At 44.9% G+C, this 15539-nt stretch overlaps 1 protein-coding gene across 1 annotated transcript in view; it reads left to right on the top strand.

Annotated features, from left to right (window-relative positions):
- Positions 1-2625: 2625 nt before the first annotated feature.
- mfsd9 (major facilitator superfamily domain containing 9) overlaps positions 2626-15539 on the top strand; it is a 56030-nt gene continuing 43116 nt past the window's right edge. The window contains exon 1 of the mRNA XM_070892099.1: positions 2626-2796. Coding sequence (XP_070748200.1) covers positions 2734-2796 — 63 coding nt within the window. The 5' untranslated portion in view covers positions 2626-2733. The remainder of the gene's footprint in view (positions 2797-15539) is intronic.

Raw genomic sequence — 15539 nt, 5'->3', positions numbered from 1 at the left:
TACGAATGGGAGTCAGGACTGGCCTTGAAGCCTTGTTGCACCACAACTTATCGAGAGTCTTTTTGCTCATTATGCACTAGCTTGCACCCGTGTCCCAGCTCCATGGACACCGGGAGTCCATTTAATTCAACCTTCAGCATTATCGGGGGACACTTTGTGGTAAATGTGTGCACTTCATATACCTCTGTCTCCTCGGTCTGAGGCTCTGGTTTGTCATGATCCACTGTGGATCTGTCCTCCTCTGCAATATGATGGTTTGCAGGATTAGCAGGGTTTGCAACTCACCTGCACAAACGTTGGAGGTGTCCCATTGTTCCACAGCCCTTGCAAACGTATCCTTTGAAGCGGCATGAATGGAATCGATGATCACTCCTGCAGCGCCAACAAGGTGTTACATAGAAACTTAGAAACATAGAAAATAGGTGCAGGAGTAGGCCATTCGGACCTTCGAGCCTGCACCACCATTCAATAAGATCATGGCTGATCATTCCCTCAGTACCCCTTTCCTGCTTTCTCCCCATACCCCTTGATCCCTTTAGCCGTAAGGGCCATATCTATATTAATTGCTTTGTATTCCCCACCCTTGATGGCGGACTCTGAGTCATATGCGGACGTGCAGCTACAGGCGTGAAAGTCCTGCCATGTACATTTCGATTCGAAAACAACATTACTTTGTTCACAGTACTTGCAGCAGCACTAGTGTGCTGGGAAATTTGTTTGGTATTGTCATTGGTGGAGATAAACGCCTGGGCTATCGCTATGGCTTTACTCAAGGTTGGGGTCTCTACAGTCAAAAGTTTGCGAAGTATTACTTCATGGCCAATGCCAAGTACAAAAACATCCCTGAGCATATGCTCCAAATTTGCAATGTCCTGCAAGGCACCTTAGCTCAGGGACGTAGCTCGCCACTTCCTGGCCTTCAGACCTCTTGTACGTGTAGAACCGATACATCGCCATCAGAACGTTTTCCTTTGGGTTTAGATACTCCCCGCCCAGTGTGCACAACTCATCGTACGACTTGTCTGTGGGTTTTGCTGGAGCGAGCAGGTTTTTCATGAGGCCATACGTTGGTGCCCAGCAAACAGTGAGGAGGATTGACCTTCATTTGGCAGCGTTCCCTTCTCCTTCCAGCTCGTTGGCCACGAAGTATTGGTCAAGTCGCTCCACGAAAGTTTCCCAATCATCTCCCTCCAAAAATTTCTCCAGGATGCCCACAGTTCTCTGCATTGTTGCATTGGGGTTCGTCATCTGTATCTCATCGCCAGTTGTTATGTCTTGGATAAAGGGTCAGACTAGATACTGCAAGCTCAAAGTAGGTGTGATCGTAGTCCTTTATTACAGATCTCAGAGAGTCTCTACAGCCTGTGAGGCCTCCTTATATACAAATGCTCCCAAGGGATTATGGGATCCCGCGGGACTCCAGGGGATAAGCCCTCTGGTGGTTAGACATGGTAATTACAGGTTTACATACATAACATCTTCTTTCCTCAAATTCATACAATGATAGAAGTTTACAGCACAGGCCATTTATTTTATTGCATCTGTGCCAGCTCTCTAAAAGAGTTGTCCATTTAGTCTTGTTTCCTTGTGCTTTCCTCTTACCCTTTTAATATTGGATTTAAAAATATATATATATTTATCTTCTTGTTATAGATTTTGCTTCCACTCATGTTTCTGAAAGGGTATTCCATGTCCTCACAAGTCTCTGCATAATAAAAACTAAATTCTCACCTAAAAATATCACTCTTTTCCTACCTTAGCCTGTTCACGCTGATACTCTTCTTCCTCTCTCCTCTTTTCACTCACCACTTTTTTTCCCCCTCCCTGTTTAAGCAGCAACTTTCCCTACCCTCAGTTCATTCTGGTACTGTTTTACCTCATCGGTTCATGCTGCCATTGTTCCCCTCCCCATTCAGTTAATGCTGACAATTTTCACTCCCTTTGAATTAATACTGTCACCAAGATGTCTCTCCCAGCTTCTCTCCTCTTCCTTCCTAAATTACTGCTCAGTTCTTGATCCCTTTGCTCGCTCCCTCATTTCTCCTTTACCCTCTCCCCTTTATTGCCATTTATTCCCTTCACTTATTCCTGTCTTTCCCGCCGCTTTCAGTATTGCTCTTGAGTTTTGCTGCTTGAAGTAATTCCAGTTGCTGCATATTGTAGGTGGGAACTTTTGTTTACGTGAGAATTACTGCCTAAAATGTGCAGGGGCTAGAACCTACTTCCATTCGTGATAGCAGCCCTGAGAGAAGGGTAAGGCTTTTGGACTGATACATGGTCCAGCTTGCGAAAAGTCCCAGAGAACAGCATTTTTCATGTATTCTGTTGACAGTTGCCATGCATGTCAAGAGGGACATCAATTCGGTGCAGGCCAGAGCAAATTACTTTCTGTGAATGCCCACCTCCTGCTGTAAAACTCTAATTCGATGACTCTGTGACCTACTCAAATAAAAGTAACATGTTTCAATTGATCTGGAATAAACTGACTATTTCTAATGTTAAAAAGTCGACAATGTAAGTAAAACAAAAGGCCAACTTTATCCATTCCTCTGCCCCACTGTAGAATGTTATCAGCCGCTTTGCAACAGCTGGGTGGAATGCGCATGCGCTGCGAATGGCTGCAGCTGGAGCGCGGCCGCCGAGTTACATTTGTAGGCACCAGAGGCCGCGTGCGCCGCGCCATGCCATCTCCGCGGCAGTGACGGTGACAGGCGCGCGGCTGACACCCGGACAATGGGGTGCGCCGGCTCGAGCAGCCCGCCTCTCGTGCTGTATCTGTATCTGGTGGGATTTCTGGTAAGTCATACATGTCGTGCGCCTCCTCCACGGATCCGCACTGCTTCAGGAAATAGCATCGTGGTCGTGCGCCGCTGTGTGTTTGCCTGGGGGCATTCTGCAAACAGGAAGTGAGGACTTAAATACCGAGGTTATAACCCCTCTGTGAAACAGTGCTCAGTCACTGGTCCCAGAGAACGGCATTAACTTCTCTGCAATGCTGTCAAAATGTCTTTGTAATCCTCACGGCCTTCAGCCCCAAACATTAGTATCTTTTCAGATGCTGCCCGATTTTTTTTTAAACACTGAGGGGTCCTATTTCAAGTAAAATCAAGATTGATAAAACAAAAAGGGCGAAATATGCTCCTTGATTCTGAAATAGCCGAAGTATTGTTTACACAGCTGTTCCGGCTGTGATCACATGTCACAATATGTAAAGCCTTTGGTTGGTACAGGAGGAAGTGAATAAAGTAAATAAAACTGGGAAGTCCTGCTGCAGTGGGACACCCCGACCAAACCTTGACATAGTTTTGGTCTGGGTGAGCATTTAGAAACATTTACAAGTAGGATTCCAAGAGTTAAAAATCTGGATATTCTCAATTTGAAGTATTTAGTAAATCTCCACTGGATGGGCAGGGATTTGGGCACCTGCTACCACTGGATTTTCAACACTTCTGGCGCAAGCCTGTCCAGGATTCAGAAATTCCTCTCTCTCTCACATTCCACTTCCATTAACTTTTAAACTGCCTTTACTGGAAATGTTTAAATTATATGTGCATCCATTGTAATCTTCCACATTTGAAAACTATTCTAAGTTTAAGAACTAATGAAGCAACACAAAGTTCCAAACATTTTTTTTACTTGTGCCTTTCTGTGAAATTTTGATCATCCAACAGGCTTGAGAGGCTCCTGTTCCTCTGTTCCTAAGACCAGAGAAATGGCAATACAATTTAAATACTGACAAATATAAAACATGGCAAAAAAATAATGACATATACAATGAAGGAGATAGAATTAGCTTAGAAAGGTACATGGACATAATAGTATACTGGCTTCTTATTTTACATTTACATGCACATTTACATGTACCAACGTTAGCGTCCTCGATCAGGCCAACATCCCCAGCATCGAAGCACTGACCACACTCGACCAATATTAACACAAGCTAGAATAAGAGTACATGGTTTCAACTTTAGACAAAAAAAATTAACGTATTTTAAGATAGAAATTTTCTTACAGAAGGTGACGAATACATGGAATGGCCAACCCAGAGAGGCAGTGGAAGCACAGGATGTTATACATTTCAAGAGAATGCTGGATATATTTTTGGCAGTTTAGGCTATTGAAGAGTATAAACTGCGACTTTGGAGCTTGCCAGATGGATATAAATAATCTTTTCTGATCCTGTACAATCACCTATTCTATACTGGTCGTAATTTTCATTGCCCCATGCACTGGGAGCGGGTGAGTCCTGGAGCTCATGGGCAACCGAGAAGTTTCAGTGCTGCGTTTATCAGTGTTTTTTTTACAAAGCCAGTGTATTTGCATCTGACTTCCTGCTTTCCCAACCAGTTAATGCTAGCGGACGTGATGAAAGAAAAGAAAGACTTGCATTTGTATAGCGCCTTTCACGACCACCGACGTCCCAAAGCACTTTACAGCCAATTTAGTACTTTTTGAAGTGTACTCTCAGTTGTAATGTAGGAAATGCAGCAGTCAATTTGTGCACAGCAAGCTCCCACAACCAGCAATGTGATAACGATCAGATAATCTGTTTTAGTGATGTTGGTTGAGAGATAAATATTGGCCAGGGCACCGGGAATAACACCCCTGCTCTTCGAAATAGTGCCATGGGATCGTTTACCTCCACCTGAGAGAGCAGACTTGGTTTAACGTCTCATCTAAAAGGTGGCACCTCTGACAGTTTCAGCACTCCGTCAGTATGCATTGGGGTATCGGCCTAGATTTTGTGCTCAAGTCTCTGGAGTGGGACGTGAACCCACAACCTTCTACCTCAGAGGCGAGGGTGCCATCAACTGAGCCACAGCTGACACACGTATGGTAACGTCACACATGGGTCTAATTCAGTTGAGGTATTTAAAGGAACACTGCAAAGATGACAATTGAAGGTTTGTGGAGGGATGGCAGAAACATTGCTTGGTGACAAAAAATGGAGGCACAATATACAAAAGCTGGCCCTTGCTTCAGTGATGCCTCACTGGACCTCCTGCTACAAGGTGTTAGAGCCCTCAGGGAGGTTTTATTCCCTGCTGATGGGAGGAAGGAGCCAGCCTCAATGACAAAGAAGACATGGCTGGAGATTTGGCAGAGCTGAGCTGTAGGTGTGTGATGGTATGGTCGTGGATTCAATGCAGGAAGAAATATAATGGCCTCATGAGGTCAGGAAAGGTGAGTTCAGTGCCACATTCAACTACATCCTGATGTGCATGTCACCCCAACCCCCTCACTCTGCCTTCCCATGCCTACTGCTGCAGATCACTTCTCACACCAACCGACCTTGCAGGTACACCCATCCCTCACTGTCCAGTTTCTCACATCCTCACCTGACCATCCACCACTGACACTCACCCTCATCTTAATGCAATGTCATGCCTCTCCCTCATAGTCACCCTCTTAAGATGTTACCCATCCATCCGTTCCACTCATTCCATAACTCTCACTCAAAGGTCTCTTATTTCCCTCCTTGCAGGAGAAAAGAGCACAGAACACCAAAGAGAAGCAGAGAACTGGAGGTGGCCTTCCTGTTATCGCCACACTGACTGCTGCAGAGGAGGAGGCACTGGAACTAAATGGAGTGTTGGCATTAATGGCGATGGGAGATGGCGAGGCAGGTAGTTCCCAGCTACCTTGTGACAGAATTAAATATCACACAGCAACATGGCAAGCAGCAGTCACTCATGTTGGCTTGATATCAGCAGCAAGTGAATTATGATCATGTGCATAATGTTTACTTAAAACATTCTTACCATGATAGTTCTAGTTCAAAACTTTATTCTCCCACAGGCCCATTAAGTGTCCAAGAGGCAGTGGAGCCAGAGGAAGAAGACTCCTCAGAGGAGGTCATTAACGCTGAGGGTGCACTTCACAGGACACTTGCACACCAAGCACCAGCACAGATACACACATGTCGGTGGGACCATCAAGTCGGATAGTAGTGTTGTCACCTGATGTCTCTCAGATCACATGTGAGCAAGAGCAGATCATGCAGACAGGGGCAGCAATGGAGAGTCCTCGTTGGAGGGCGTAGGATGCTCCAAGCTCTGCTCAGATGGACGCAGATGCTGAACTTCGGGGGTCGTCAACAAAGATGATGATTCTGGGGAATAGTAAAAAATGCGTGTGGCTCTGGCAGGATTTCCAGCCACACTGTGCATGCTTGAAGAGCGAATGTAGGAATCCATCTCAAGCATGACTGGCATGATGTCGCAGCCTTAGCTATGATCTCTTCGTCCTTGGAAAGGTTGGCCACCTGCATGGAGCATCAAACACGGCAGTCAAACGAGCGCATGCTTACCCTCACCAACAGCTTGCACATTCTGAATGCCACCTTAACTAGAATGGATCAAAACCTAGACTTGGCTGTTTATCGCCCCATTGATGTGCAGCAAAGTGCTGTCCAGCTCATTTTTAGTAGGGAAGTGCGGGTGGACCATGAGAGTGATGATGATGAAAGGAGACATAGAAGTGGGGACTCTGCTCAAAGCCCTTCCACTTCTCACCCGTGCCTCCCCCCCCGCCTCACTCAGTGCTCAGTGCCCCGCATGCTGTCAAGTGCCCTGATGGCAAAGTCTGCCCCTGCACTGGTGCAGGTAGAGCAGTCCTTGGCAGGGCTCTCACGGGTTCAAACCCAGGGGTTGTCGGCCAAGAGCATCTGAACTGTCAGAGCAGGAAAGTGAGCAGCTTGCCGCTACCTCTGCTGAAACCACAGGGGTTGTACGACATAGAGTGATAGGAAGAGGATGGTGAAAGAATTCTAGTTGCACAAGGGTAGGGTATGCACATGTGTGTGTTAGCCAATGTTACCCGGCCATGTTTTATGTTTAAATTTTGAGGCACATAAAATTATTTCTTTGCGCCACTTTCCCATTTTGCCCATTTTTGCCTGCTGCCTGGCAAGTGGCCTTGTCACTTGTAATGAATGATAAGACATGACTTAACTGTGAGCAATGGGTGTGTGTGAAAGGAATGGTTTGGTCATTGCAGGTCTGCATTATGTTTGGGGCCGGGGGGGGAGGGGGTGCGGCAAAGTGGGTTCACATCTTGGAGCCAGGCAGGTGCACTATATCGTGCCATTATGAGGCCATCCCTGGCAACAATGTGCGCCGCTGCTACTGCCATGTGCACATCTTCCTCCTCCAAAGAGGCTCTGCACCTTGCTCCTCCTGCAGCTCCAATCCTCGCTGTTGTGCTCTGTTGTGCAGAGCGCAGCATACCATGATCATTCTGGAGACCCTGGCTGATGGGTATTGAAGGGCTCCTCCAGATCTGTTCAGGCAACTGAAGTGCATCTTCAGCATCCCGGTTGCTTGCTCTATTACACATCTCGTCGTCATTCACTTTGATAGTAGTGCTCTTTGGCCTCCTCAAGGGTGTCATTAGCCGCGTCTTCAGTGGATACCCCTTGCCAGCAAGTCTGGTCCGAGGTGCAAAGAGCGGAGGGAGGGTGGACTGGCGCAGGATGAATGAATCAATGCAGCTCCCTGGGAATCTGACACACACCTACATGAACTTTTTGTGGTTGAAGGTGAGCTGCACATCGATGGAGTGGAAGCCCCTTACGGTTCACAAATACTCCTGGGTGATGAAGGGGGTTCCTTGATGACCACATATGTGCAGTTGATGATGCCCTGCACCTGTGGGAAGCCAGCCAGCACCGCAAACCCGAGCATCGGCTTATTCTGACTGGCTTCATCATTGACAAAATGTACATAACTGCCTGCCCTGATAAATATGGCATTGGTCACCTGGGTGATGCATTTGTGGGTGGCCAACTGCAAAATCCTACAAATGTCTCCTGCAGATCCCTGGGGCGAAGATGATGAGGCTGGTCCACTTGGCAGCAGGTCTTCTTCCAGCAGGCTACAAAGGTCTGCCATGACCTGACTTGATAGCCTGAGCCTCCTGAGTCATGTCCAGGAAGTTGAACCTCTGCCTAAATACTATTACAAAATACTGCAGATGCTGAAATCTGATTATAAAAACAGAAAATGCTGGAATATACTCAGCAGGTCAGGCAGCATCTATGGAGAGAGAAACCGATTTAACATTTCAAGTCGATGACCCTTCATCAGAACTGGAAGAAGTTAAGAGATGTAACAGGTTTTTATGCAAGTGTAGGGGCAGGGAAAGGGGGGAGGGGAAGAAAGAACAAAATGGAAGCCGGAAGAGATTAAGAGACAAAAGGAATGATGGTGCAAGGCAAAAGGAGATGGTAATGGGACAAGTGAAGAAAAAAAAGATGAGTCTAAATAGGATGTAAATGGTAGAATCATCAACAGCTGCCGCAGGAAAGAGAAAAAAACAGAAAAAAAGAAAAAAAATAGGGGCAGAGGTTATGGTTTGAAATTGTTGAACTTGATGTTGAGTCCAGAAGGCTGCAAAATGCCTAAATGAAAGATGAGGTGCTGTTCCTCGAGCTTGCATTGAGCTCTGCTTATATACCCTGTGTTGGGATATCACCTCCTGCGAGGTGCACTCCTATGCTCATCTCCTCCTGTGGAGTGGCTGGTTGGAGAGGAGAATGCTGCTGCTGCTGGTGGTGTTGCTGTTGGGGTTCAGCTTGGTCCTCATCTGAGGTCCAAGGTATAACAGGATAAGCGGCACCCATGCTGAACTGATGTGTGACAGATGTAAAGTACATATCAGATGCACAATCCTCCAATATAAGAATATAAGAACATCAAAAATAGGAACAGGAATAGGCCGTACAGCCCCTCGAGCCTGCTCAGCCATTCAATAAGATCATGGCTGATCTGATTATGGACTCAGCTCTACTTCCGCGCCCGCTCTCCATAACCCCTTATCGTTTAAGAAACTATATTTCTGTCTTAAATTTATTCAATGTCCCAGCTTCCAAAGCTCTCTCAAGCAACAAATTCCACAGATTTACAACCCTCTGAGAGAAGAAACTTCTCCTCATCTCTGTTTTAAATGGGCAGCCCCTTATTCTAAGATCATGCCCTCTAGTTCTAGTCTCCCCCATCAGTGGAAACATCCTCTCTGCATCCACCTTGTCAAGCCCCCTCATAATCTTATACGTTTCGATAAGATCACTTCTCATTCTTCTGAATTCCAATGAGTAGAGGCCCAACCTCCTCAACCTTTTCTCATAAGTCACCCCCTCATCCCTGGAATCAACTTAGTGAACCTTCCCTGAACTGCCTCCAAAGCAAGTATATCCTTTTGTAAATATGGAAACCAAAACTGCACGCAGTATTCCAGGTGTGGCCTCACCAAAACCTTATATAGCTGTAGCAAGACTGCCGTGCTTTTATACTCCATCCCCTTTGCAATAAAGGCCAAGATACCATTGGCCTTCCTGATCACTTGCTGTACCTGCATACTATCCTTTTTGTGTTTCATGCACAAGTACCCCCAGGTCCCACTGTACTGCGGCACTTTGCAATCTTTCTCCATTTAAATAATAACTTGCTCTTTGATTTTTTTCTGCCAAAGTGCATGGCCTCACACTTTCCGACATTATACTCCATCTGCCAAATTTTTGCCCACTCACTTAGCCTGTCTATGTCCTTTTGCAGATTTTTTGTGTCCTCCTCACACATTGCTTTTCCTCTCATCTTTGTATCGTCAGCCAACTTGGCTACATTACACTCAGTCCCTTCTTCCAAGTCGTTAATATAGATTGTAAATAGTTGGGATCCCAGCACTGATCCCTGCGGCACCCCACTGGTTGCCAACCAGAGAATGAACCATTTATCCCCACTCTCTGTTTTCTGTTAGTTAGCCAATCCTCTATCCATGCTAATATAGTACCCCCAACCCCATGAATGTTTATCTTGTGCAGTAACCTTTTATATGACACCTTGTCAAATGCCTTCTGGAAGTCCAAATACACCACATCCACTGGTTCCCCTTTATCCACCCTGTTCGCTACATCCTCAAAGAATTCCAGCAAATTTGTCAAACATGACTTCCCCTTCATAAATCCATGCTGACTCTGCCTGACCAAATTTTGCTTTTCCAAATGTCCTGCTACTGCTTCTTTAATAATTGACTCCAACATTTTCCTAACCACAGATGTTAGGCTAACTGGTCTATAGTTTCCTGCTTTTTGTCTGCCTTCTTTTTTGAATAGAGATGTTACATTTGCAGTTTTCCAATCTGCTGGGACCTCCCCAGATCCAGGGAATTTTGGTAAATTGCAACCAATGCATCCACAATCCCTGCCGCTATTTCTCTTAAGACCCTAGGATGCAAGCCATCAGGTCCAGGGGATTTATCTGCATTTAGCCCCATTGTCTTACTGAGTACCACCTCCTTAGTGATTGTGATTGTGTTAAGTTCCTCCCCGCCCCGTAAAGCCCTTTGACTATCCACTGTCAATATAGTGAGAGTGACCTCTAAAATTGTACAAATCACCTGCAAAGTATTGAAAGCAAACTGAGAACAAGTGCAGTGAGCAAAAGCTTTTCACTTGGGCAAGGATGCAGGTGTGTGGTCTCAGTATTTGTGCGATTTTTTTTTTTTTGCTTGTCATTTGTTCAGCTCCCTCAATTCACGCTCTGCTCTTGCTTTGCTTTCATTGGCGAGGTCCAGGAAGCTTAGAAATCCCATGCACACACAGTTAAACTTGAAAACCCATGTAGCCTCTTAACTAGCTCTTAATAGCTTTAAATTGCTTTAGCCCGCCTCTCCTGAGGAGGTTTCTCGCTCGCAGTTATATAAGTATGTCTGGTGATGTGTCATTGATTACCATAGACTCCTGGCGCTTGCTTGACTGACTTATGGAAGCAAATTTCCCTGAGTTTTCCTGAAATTGGGCATATGTTTCCCTCCATTTTTCTGTAAAGAGCGAGCATTAAAGAAAGAAAATGCATTTATATAGCACCTCCATCCTCAGCACTTCTGTGCTTCATAGCCAATAAAGTACTTTATGATCCGTAGTCACTGTTGTAATGTAGGCACATTGTACAGAGCAAGGTCCCACAAAAAGTAATGATATAAATGAACAATTCATCTGTTTTCGGTAATGCTGATTGAGGGATCATTGTTGGCTAGGACATGAGGAAAACTCTCCTCTCTTCTTTGAATAGTGTCATTGAATCTTTTACGTCCACCCGGGAGGACAGGCGGAGCCTTGGTTTAATTTCTTTGAAGGATTAGTTCAGTGCTTGCAGTGGGACCCATTCCACCGCCACCCACCCCCTCTCCACCGCCACCCACCCCCTCCCCCAACCCATCAGTGCACTGCGCCAGGTGGCACGACTTACATTTTTCTTCCACCAAACTCCTGGGCCACTGAAGCCTGCTCCGCTTTGTGCGTTTTTCATGTTTTCCTTTCTAACTAGCTATCCACCTTTAGCTACTCACACCATCTCTGTGTCTTATATATATTTTTTATTTCATTCCTTTCTTTCAATATGACTCCTTTTGCCTAATATGAATATCTTTTGTCATTTAACTATCACCTCAGCATTTTGCACGTCATTCTAGTTCCTTTCCTACGTGTGTGGTCTTTATTTCTCTCCCATTCCCCTTTCCATTGTTCTGCTCCGTTTTTAATGTTAATCTGCGATATCTTCCAGTTCTGAGGAACAATCTAAAAGTAAAAAAGAACTTTCATTTATGTTATGCCTTGTTAAGAATGTATTTTTGTTTTAGTATATCAACAAAAGCTGCAGACCTGCAGCTGTATGGTTAGAATGAATTCAACATGCAGTCCAATACTTGAAAGATGTGGTTGCGGAAGAACAGTTTGAGTTCAACTGTCTCTCTCTTTTTCTCCTTCCAACTTCTATCTCCTTCCGATTTCTTCCTCTCACTCCATTTATACTGTTTCTAGCTGCGCTAAACCTATAGTCCTCAGCATCCATCCTTCTCACAGTCTCGACCTCTATTCTGATGTCTTATTTTCTCGATATTGGGAGAAAATATTGGTGTTTAGAGGTAAGAACATAAGAAATAGGAGCAGGAGTAGGCAATTTGGCCCCACGAGCCTGCTCCGCCATTCAATAAGATCAAGGCTGATCTGATCTTGGCCTCAACTCCACTTCCCTGCCCACTCCCCATAATCCTCCACTCTCTTATTGTTCAAAAATCTGCCTAGCTCTATCTTAAATATATTCAATGACCCAGCCTCAACAGCTCTCTGGGGCAGAGAATTCCACAGATTCATGACCCTCAGAGAAGAAATTCCTCCTCATCTCTGTTTTAAATGTGTGACCCCTTATTCTGAGACTATGCCCCCCTAGTTCTAGATTCCTCTATGAGGAGAAACATCCTCTCTGCATCTACCCTGTCGAGCACCCTCAGAATCATATACGTTTCAATAAGATCACTTCTCATTCTCCTAAACTCCAATGAGTATAGGCCTAACCTGCTCCACCTTTCTTCATAAGACAACCCCTTCATCTCCGGAATCAACCTTGTGAACCTTCTCTGAACTGCCTCCAATGCAAGTGTATCCCTCCTTAAATAAGGAGACCAAAACTGTACACAGTACTTCAGGTGTGGTCTCACCAATGCCCTGTACAGTTGTAGCAAGACTTCCCTACTTTTATACTCATCCCCCTTGCAATAAAGGCCAACATTCCATGTACCTGCATGCTAACTTTTTGAGTTTCATGAACAAGGACCCCCAGATTCCTCTGAACCACAGCATTTTGTAGTCTCTCTCCATTTATATAATAATTAGCCTTTTTGTTGTTCCTACCAAAGTAGATAACCTCACATGTTCCCACATTATATACCATCTGCCAATTTTTTGCCTATTCACTTAACCTATCGATTTCCCTTTGCAGATTTTTGTGTCCTCGTCACAATTTGCTTTCCCACCTATCTTTTTGTATCATCAGCAAATTTGGCTACATTACACTCAGTCCCTTCATCCAAGTCATTAATATAGATTGTAAATAGCTGAGGCCCCAGCACTGATCCCTGTGGCACCCCACTATTTACAGTTTGGCAACCAGAAAATGACCCATTTATTCCGACTCTCTGTTTTCTATTTGTTAACAAGGCACGAACTGATAAAAGTCTCCAGTTTGGAGTGCTAAGGTGAAAATAAATGTAATTGTATGCCAGAATGCCATATAGAATGCTGTGGTTAATCTTTATATAGGCATATAAGCCTGATCATTTACAGGGCGGTGGGGAGTGAGCGGGGGCTGGGGGAAACCCATAAATGCCGGGAACATGTAGGATCTTCCAAATTTAACAGGGTTGATGGTGCGGTGGGAGACAGATCAACAATCGGGAGGGAGGGGTAACTCGGAGACATCGTGGGGTTGGTGAGAATGGCGGGGGGGGCGGGGTCAGACCGGCAATCGGGATTAAGGGGAGGAAAGGGAGAGAACCTGGTTTGGAGGTTGTGGGGTGTTGACTGATCACAGCAGAAGAGTTGCTTGAGGGGTTGGGAGAAGCACTCCTACTCCTCCTGGCTTACAGTAGTGTTCTAAAAAGCACTCACCTGCTTGGTCCAGCTACTTCTGCTTCCCTTTAGCTGCTGATCCCCAAACCCAGGGAAATCTGGCCAACCAGTGATAAATTCAAATAGCTGCCAAAATCTGAGGAACATATTATAATCATGGACCCACCTCTCTAGAGCGAGTTACTTGGATGCCCCTACATCCGCTGCGGTTAAAACATAAGTAGGCAGGTTCGCGGTGAGTTTTGGCAGCATTTCACATATTTGCCGATTTAACCTCCGCCTATCGTGGGAGGTTCAATATTTACCCCCCGCCCCCCATACTGTTAGTTGCTTTTAAAATCATTCAATTCTAGGCTTTTTAATTACTTAACTAATCTAAAATGAAATATAAGAATATAACTCATTCTTTTGTGTACAATGTATTCCCTTACTATTTCTCAACGTAATCTCTAACAGCCTTTCACGACCTCAGGATGTCCCAAAGTGCTTCACAGGCAGTTAAGTAATTTTTGAAGTGTAGTCACTGATGTAATGTTGGGAAATGTAGGCAAATGCAGCAGATAATTTGCATACAGCAAGTTTCCACAACCAGCAATGAAATAATTGGTGAGATTATCAATTTTAGCGATGTTGGTTGAGGGATAAATATTGGTCTGGACATTGGGAGAACTTCCTGCTTTTCTTCGAATAGGGGGATTTTTTATATCCACTTGGGAAGGCAGATGGGGCCTCGGTTTAACATCCAATCTGAAACACGACACCTCTGGCAGTGCAGCACTTCCTCAGTACTGCGCTGAAGTGTCAGCCTAGATTATGCGCTCAAGCTTGTGGCTCAGATGGAGCACTACCACTGCTTAGGCTGACAACCGAAATAGCAACTTTATTCTCTCCACAGATGCTCCTGACCTGCTGAGTGTTTTCTGTTTTGTTTCAGATTTCCAGCATCTGCAGTATTTTACTTTTTGTTCAACCGTTACTTGTTGTTAACGTTTAATTTCTTACATTCCGGTTGGCATTTAATGAATCCATTAGCATTACTCAAAGTGACTGGCGCGAGTATTCTACCACATTCCCATTAATGGCTCGCTATCAGTTTGGGATCAGCAGAGTTCACACAGTCTACTTTGCAATTCCAACTGCATAGGTTTGTAGCAAGAATCTGGTGGCATCAAGTAACCACAGCGGCATTTGCTGTTAACTGTACACACAGCTTATTTTACATTGGTATTTAAACTATGGAAGCCTATGTAAATGACTTGTCACATATCCAATCTGAGTAACCTGTCTCAACTACATCTGAGTTCACATATATAATATATGCCTTGATTTTAACATGAGTTAGTTACATAATGCAAGATAACAAGTACACTAAAGTAATAGTGCATTATACTCTATTACTCACTAACTTGAAAACTAGTGTGTTTGTGCGGTGTGATTCACACATTGATATTGTTCTTTATTTTGGTATATTGCTTGTGTTAATTTATGAGGTTGCTACATATCTGTTCATACGTTGTTCACTAATGAAATTTCAAATACTGGGGGCAGAAGTTAAAATAATTTAGGAAGTTAGAAGTTAGGAGGGAAGTCAGCAAAACTTTTCCATCCAAAGGCTAAAAACGTTATATGTTGCCAAGGAACATGGTTGGACACTATAGCGCCGATATTAACTTTGAGCCGCATTGGGAGCGGGGATTCCAATATCATGTGGGAAACCCAGAAGCAATTTCAGCATGTCTGTCTGTGGCATTTTAAAGCAGGCACCTTATTATAATTTTACTTCTGGATTTGTTGTCGATAGCGCGGCAGTGGCGTGTTGCAGCCTTGCACGACGTGATCTCAGCTCCAGTATTTAAGGGACAATCCAACGATGGAATTTGGAGGAGTTGGGAGGTTGGGCACAGAGACAGCAATTGCAGAATATGGACTCGGGACGCTCAAAGGCAGCGCCCTGCTTTAATGACTCCTCCCTTGATGTAGTGCTGGGGGCAGTGAGGAGCTGGAGAGAGATACTCTTCCTCAGCAAAGGGAGGAAGGCACCTGCTGCTTCTACAAAGAAGGTGTAGCTGGAGGTGGCCCAGGAGGTCAGCAGTAGGAGCATTGTGCCATGCTCTTGACTTCAGTGCAGGAATCG

This window comes from Pristiophorus japonicus, chromosome 10, assembly GCF_044704955.1.
Source record: "Pristiophorus japonicus isolate sPriJap1 chromosome 10, sPriJap1.hap1, whole genome shotgun sequence".
Lineage (NCBI taxonomy): Eukaryota > Metazoa > Chordata > Chondrichthyes > Pristiophoridae > Pristiophorus > Pristiophorus japonicus.
This window is presented reverse-complemented; position numbering and strand designations above follow the sequence as displayed.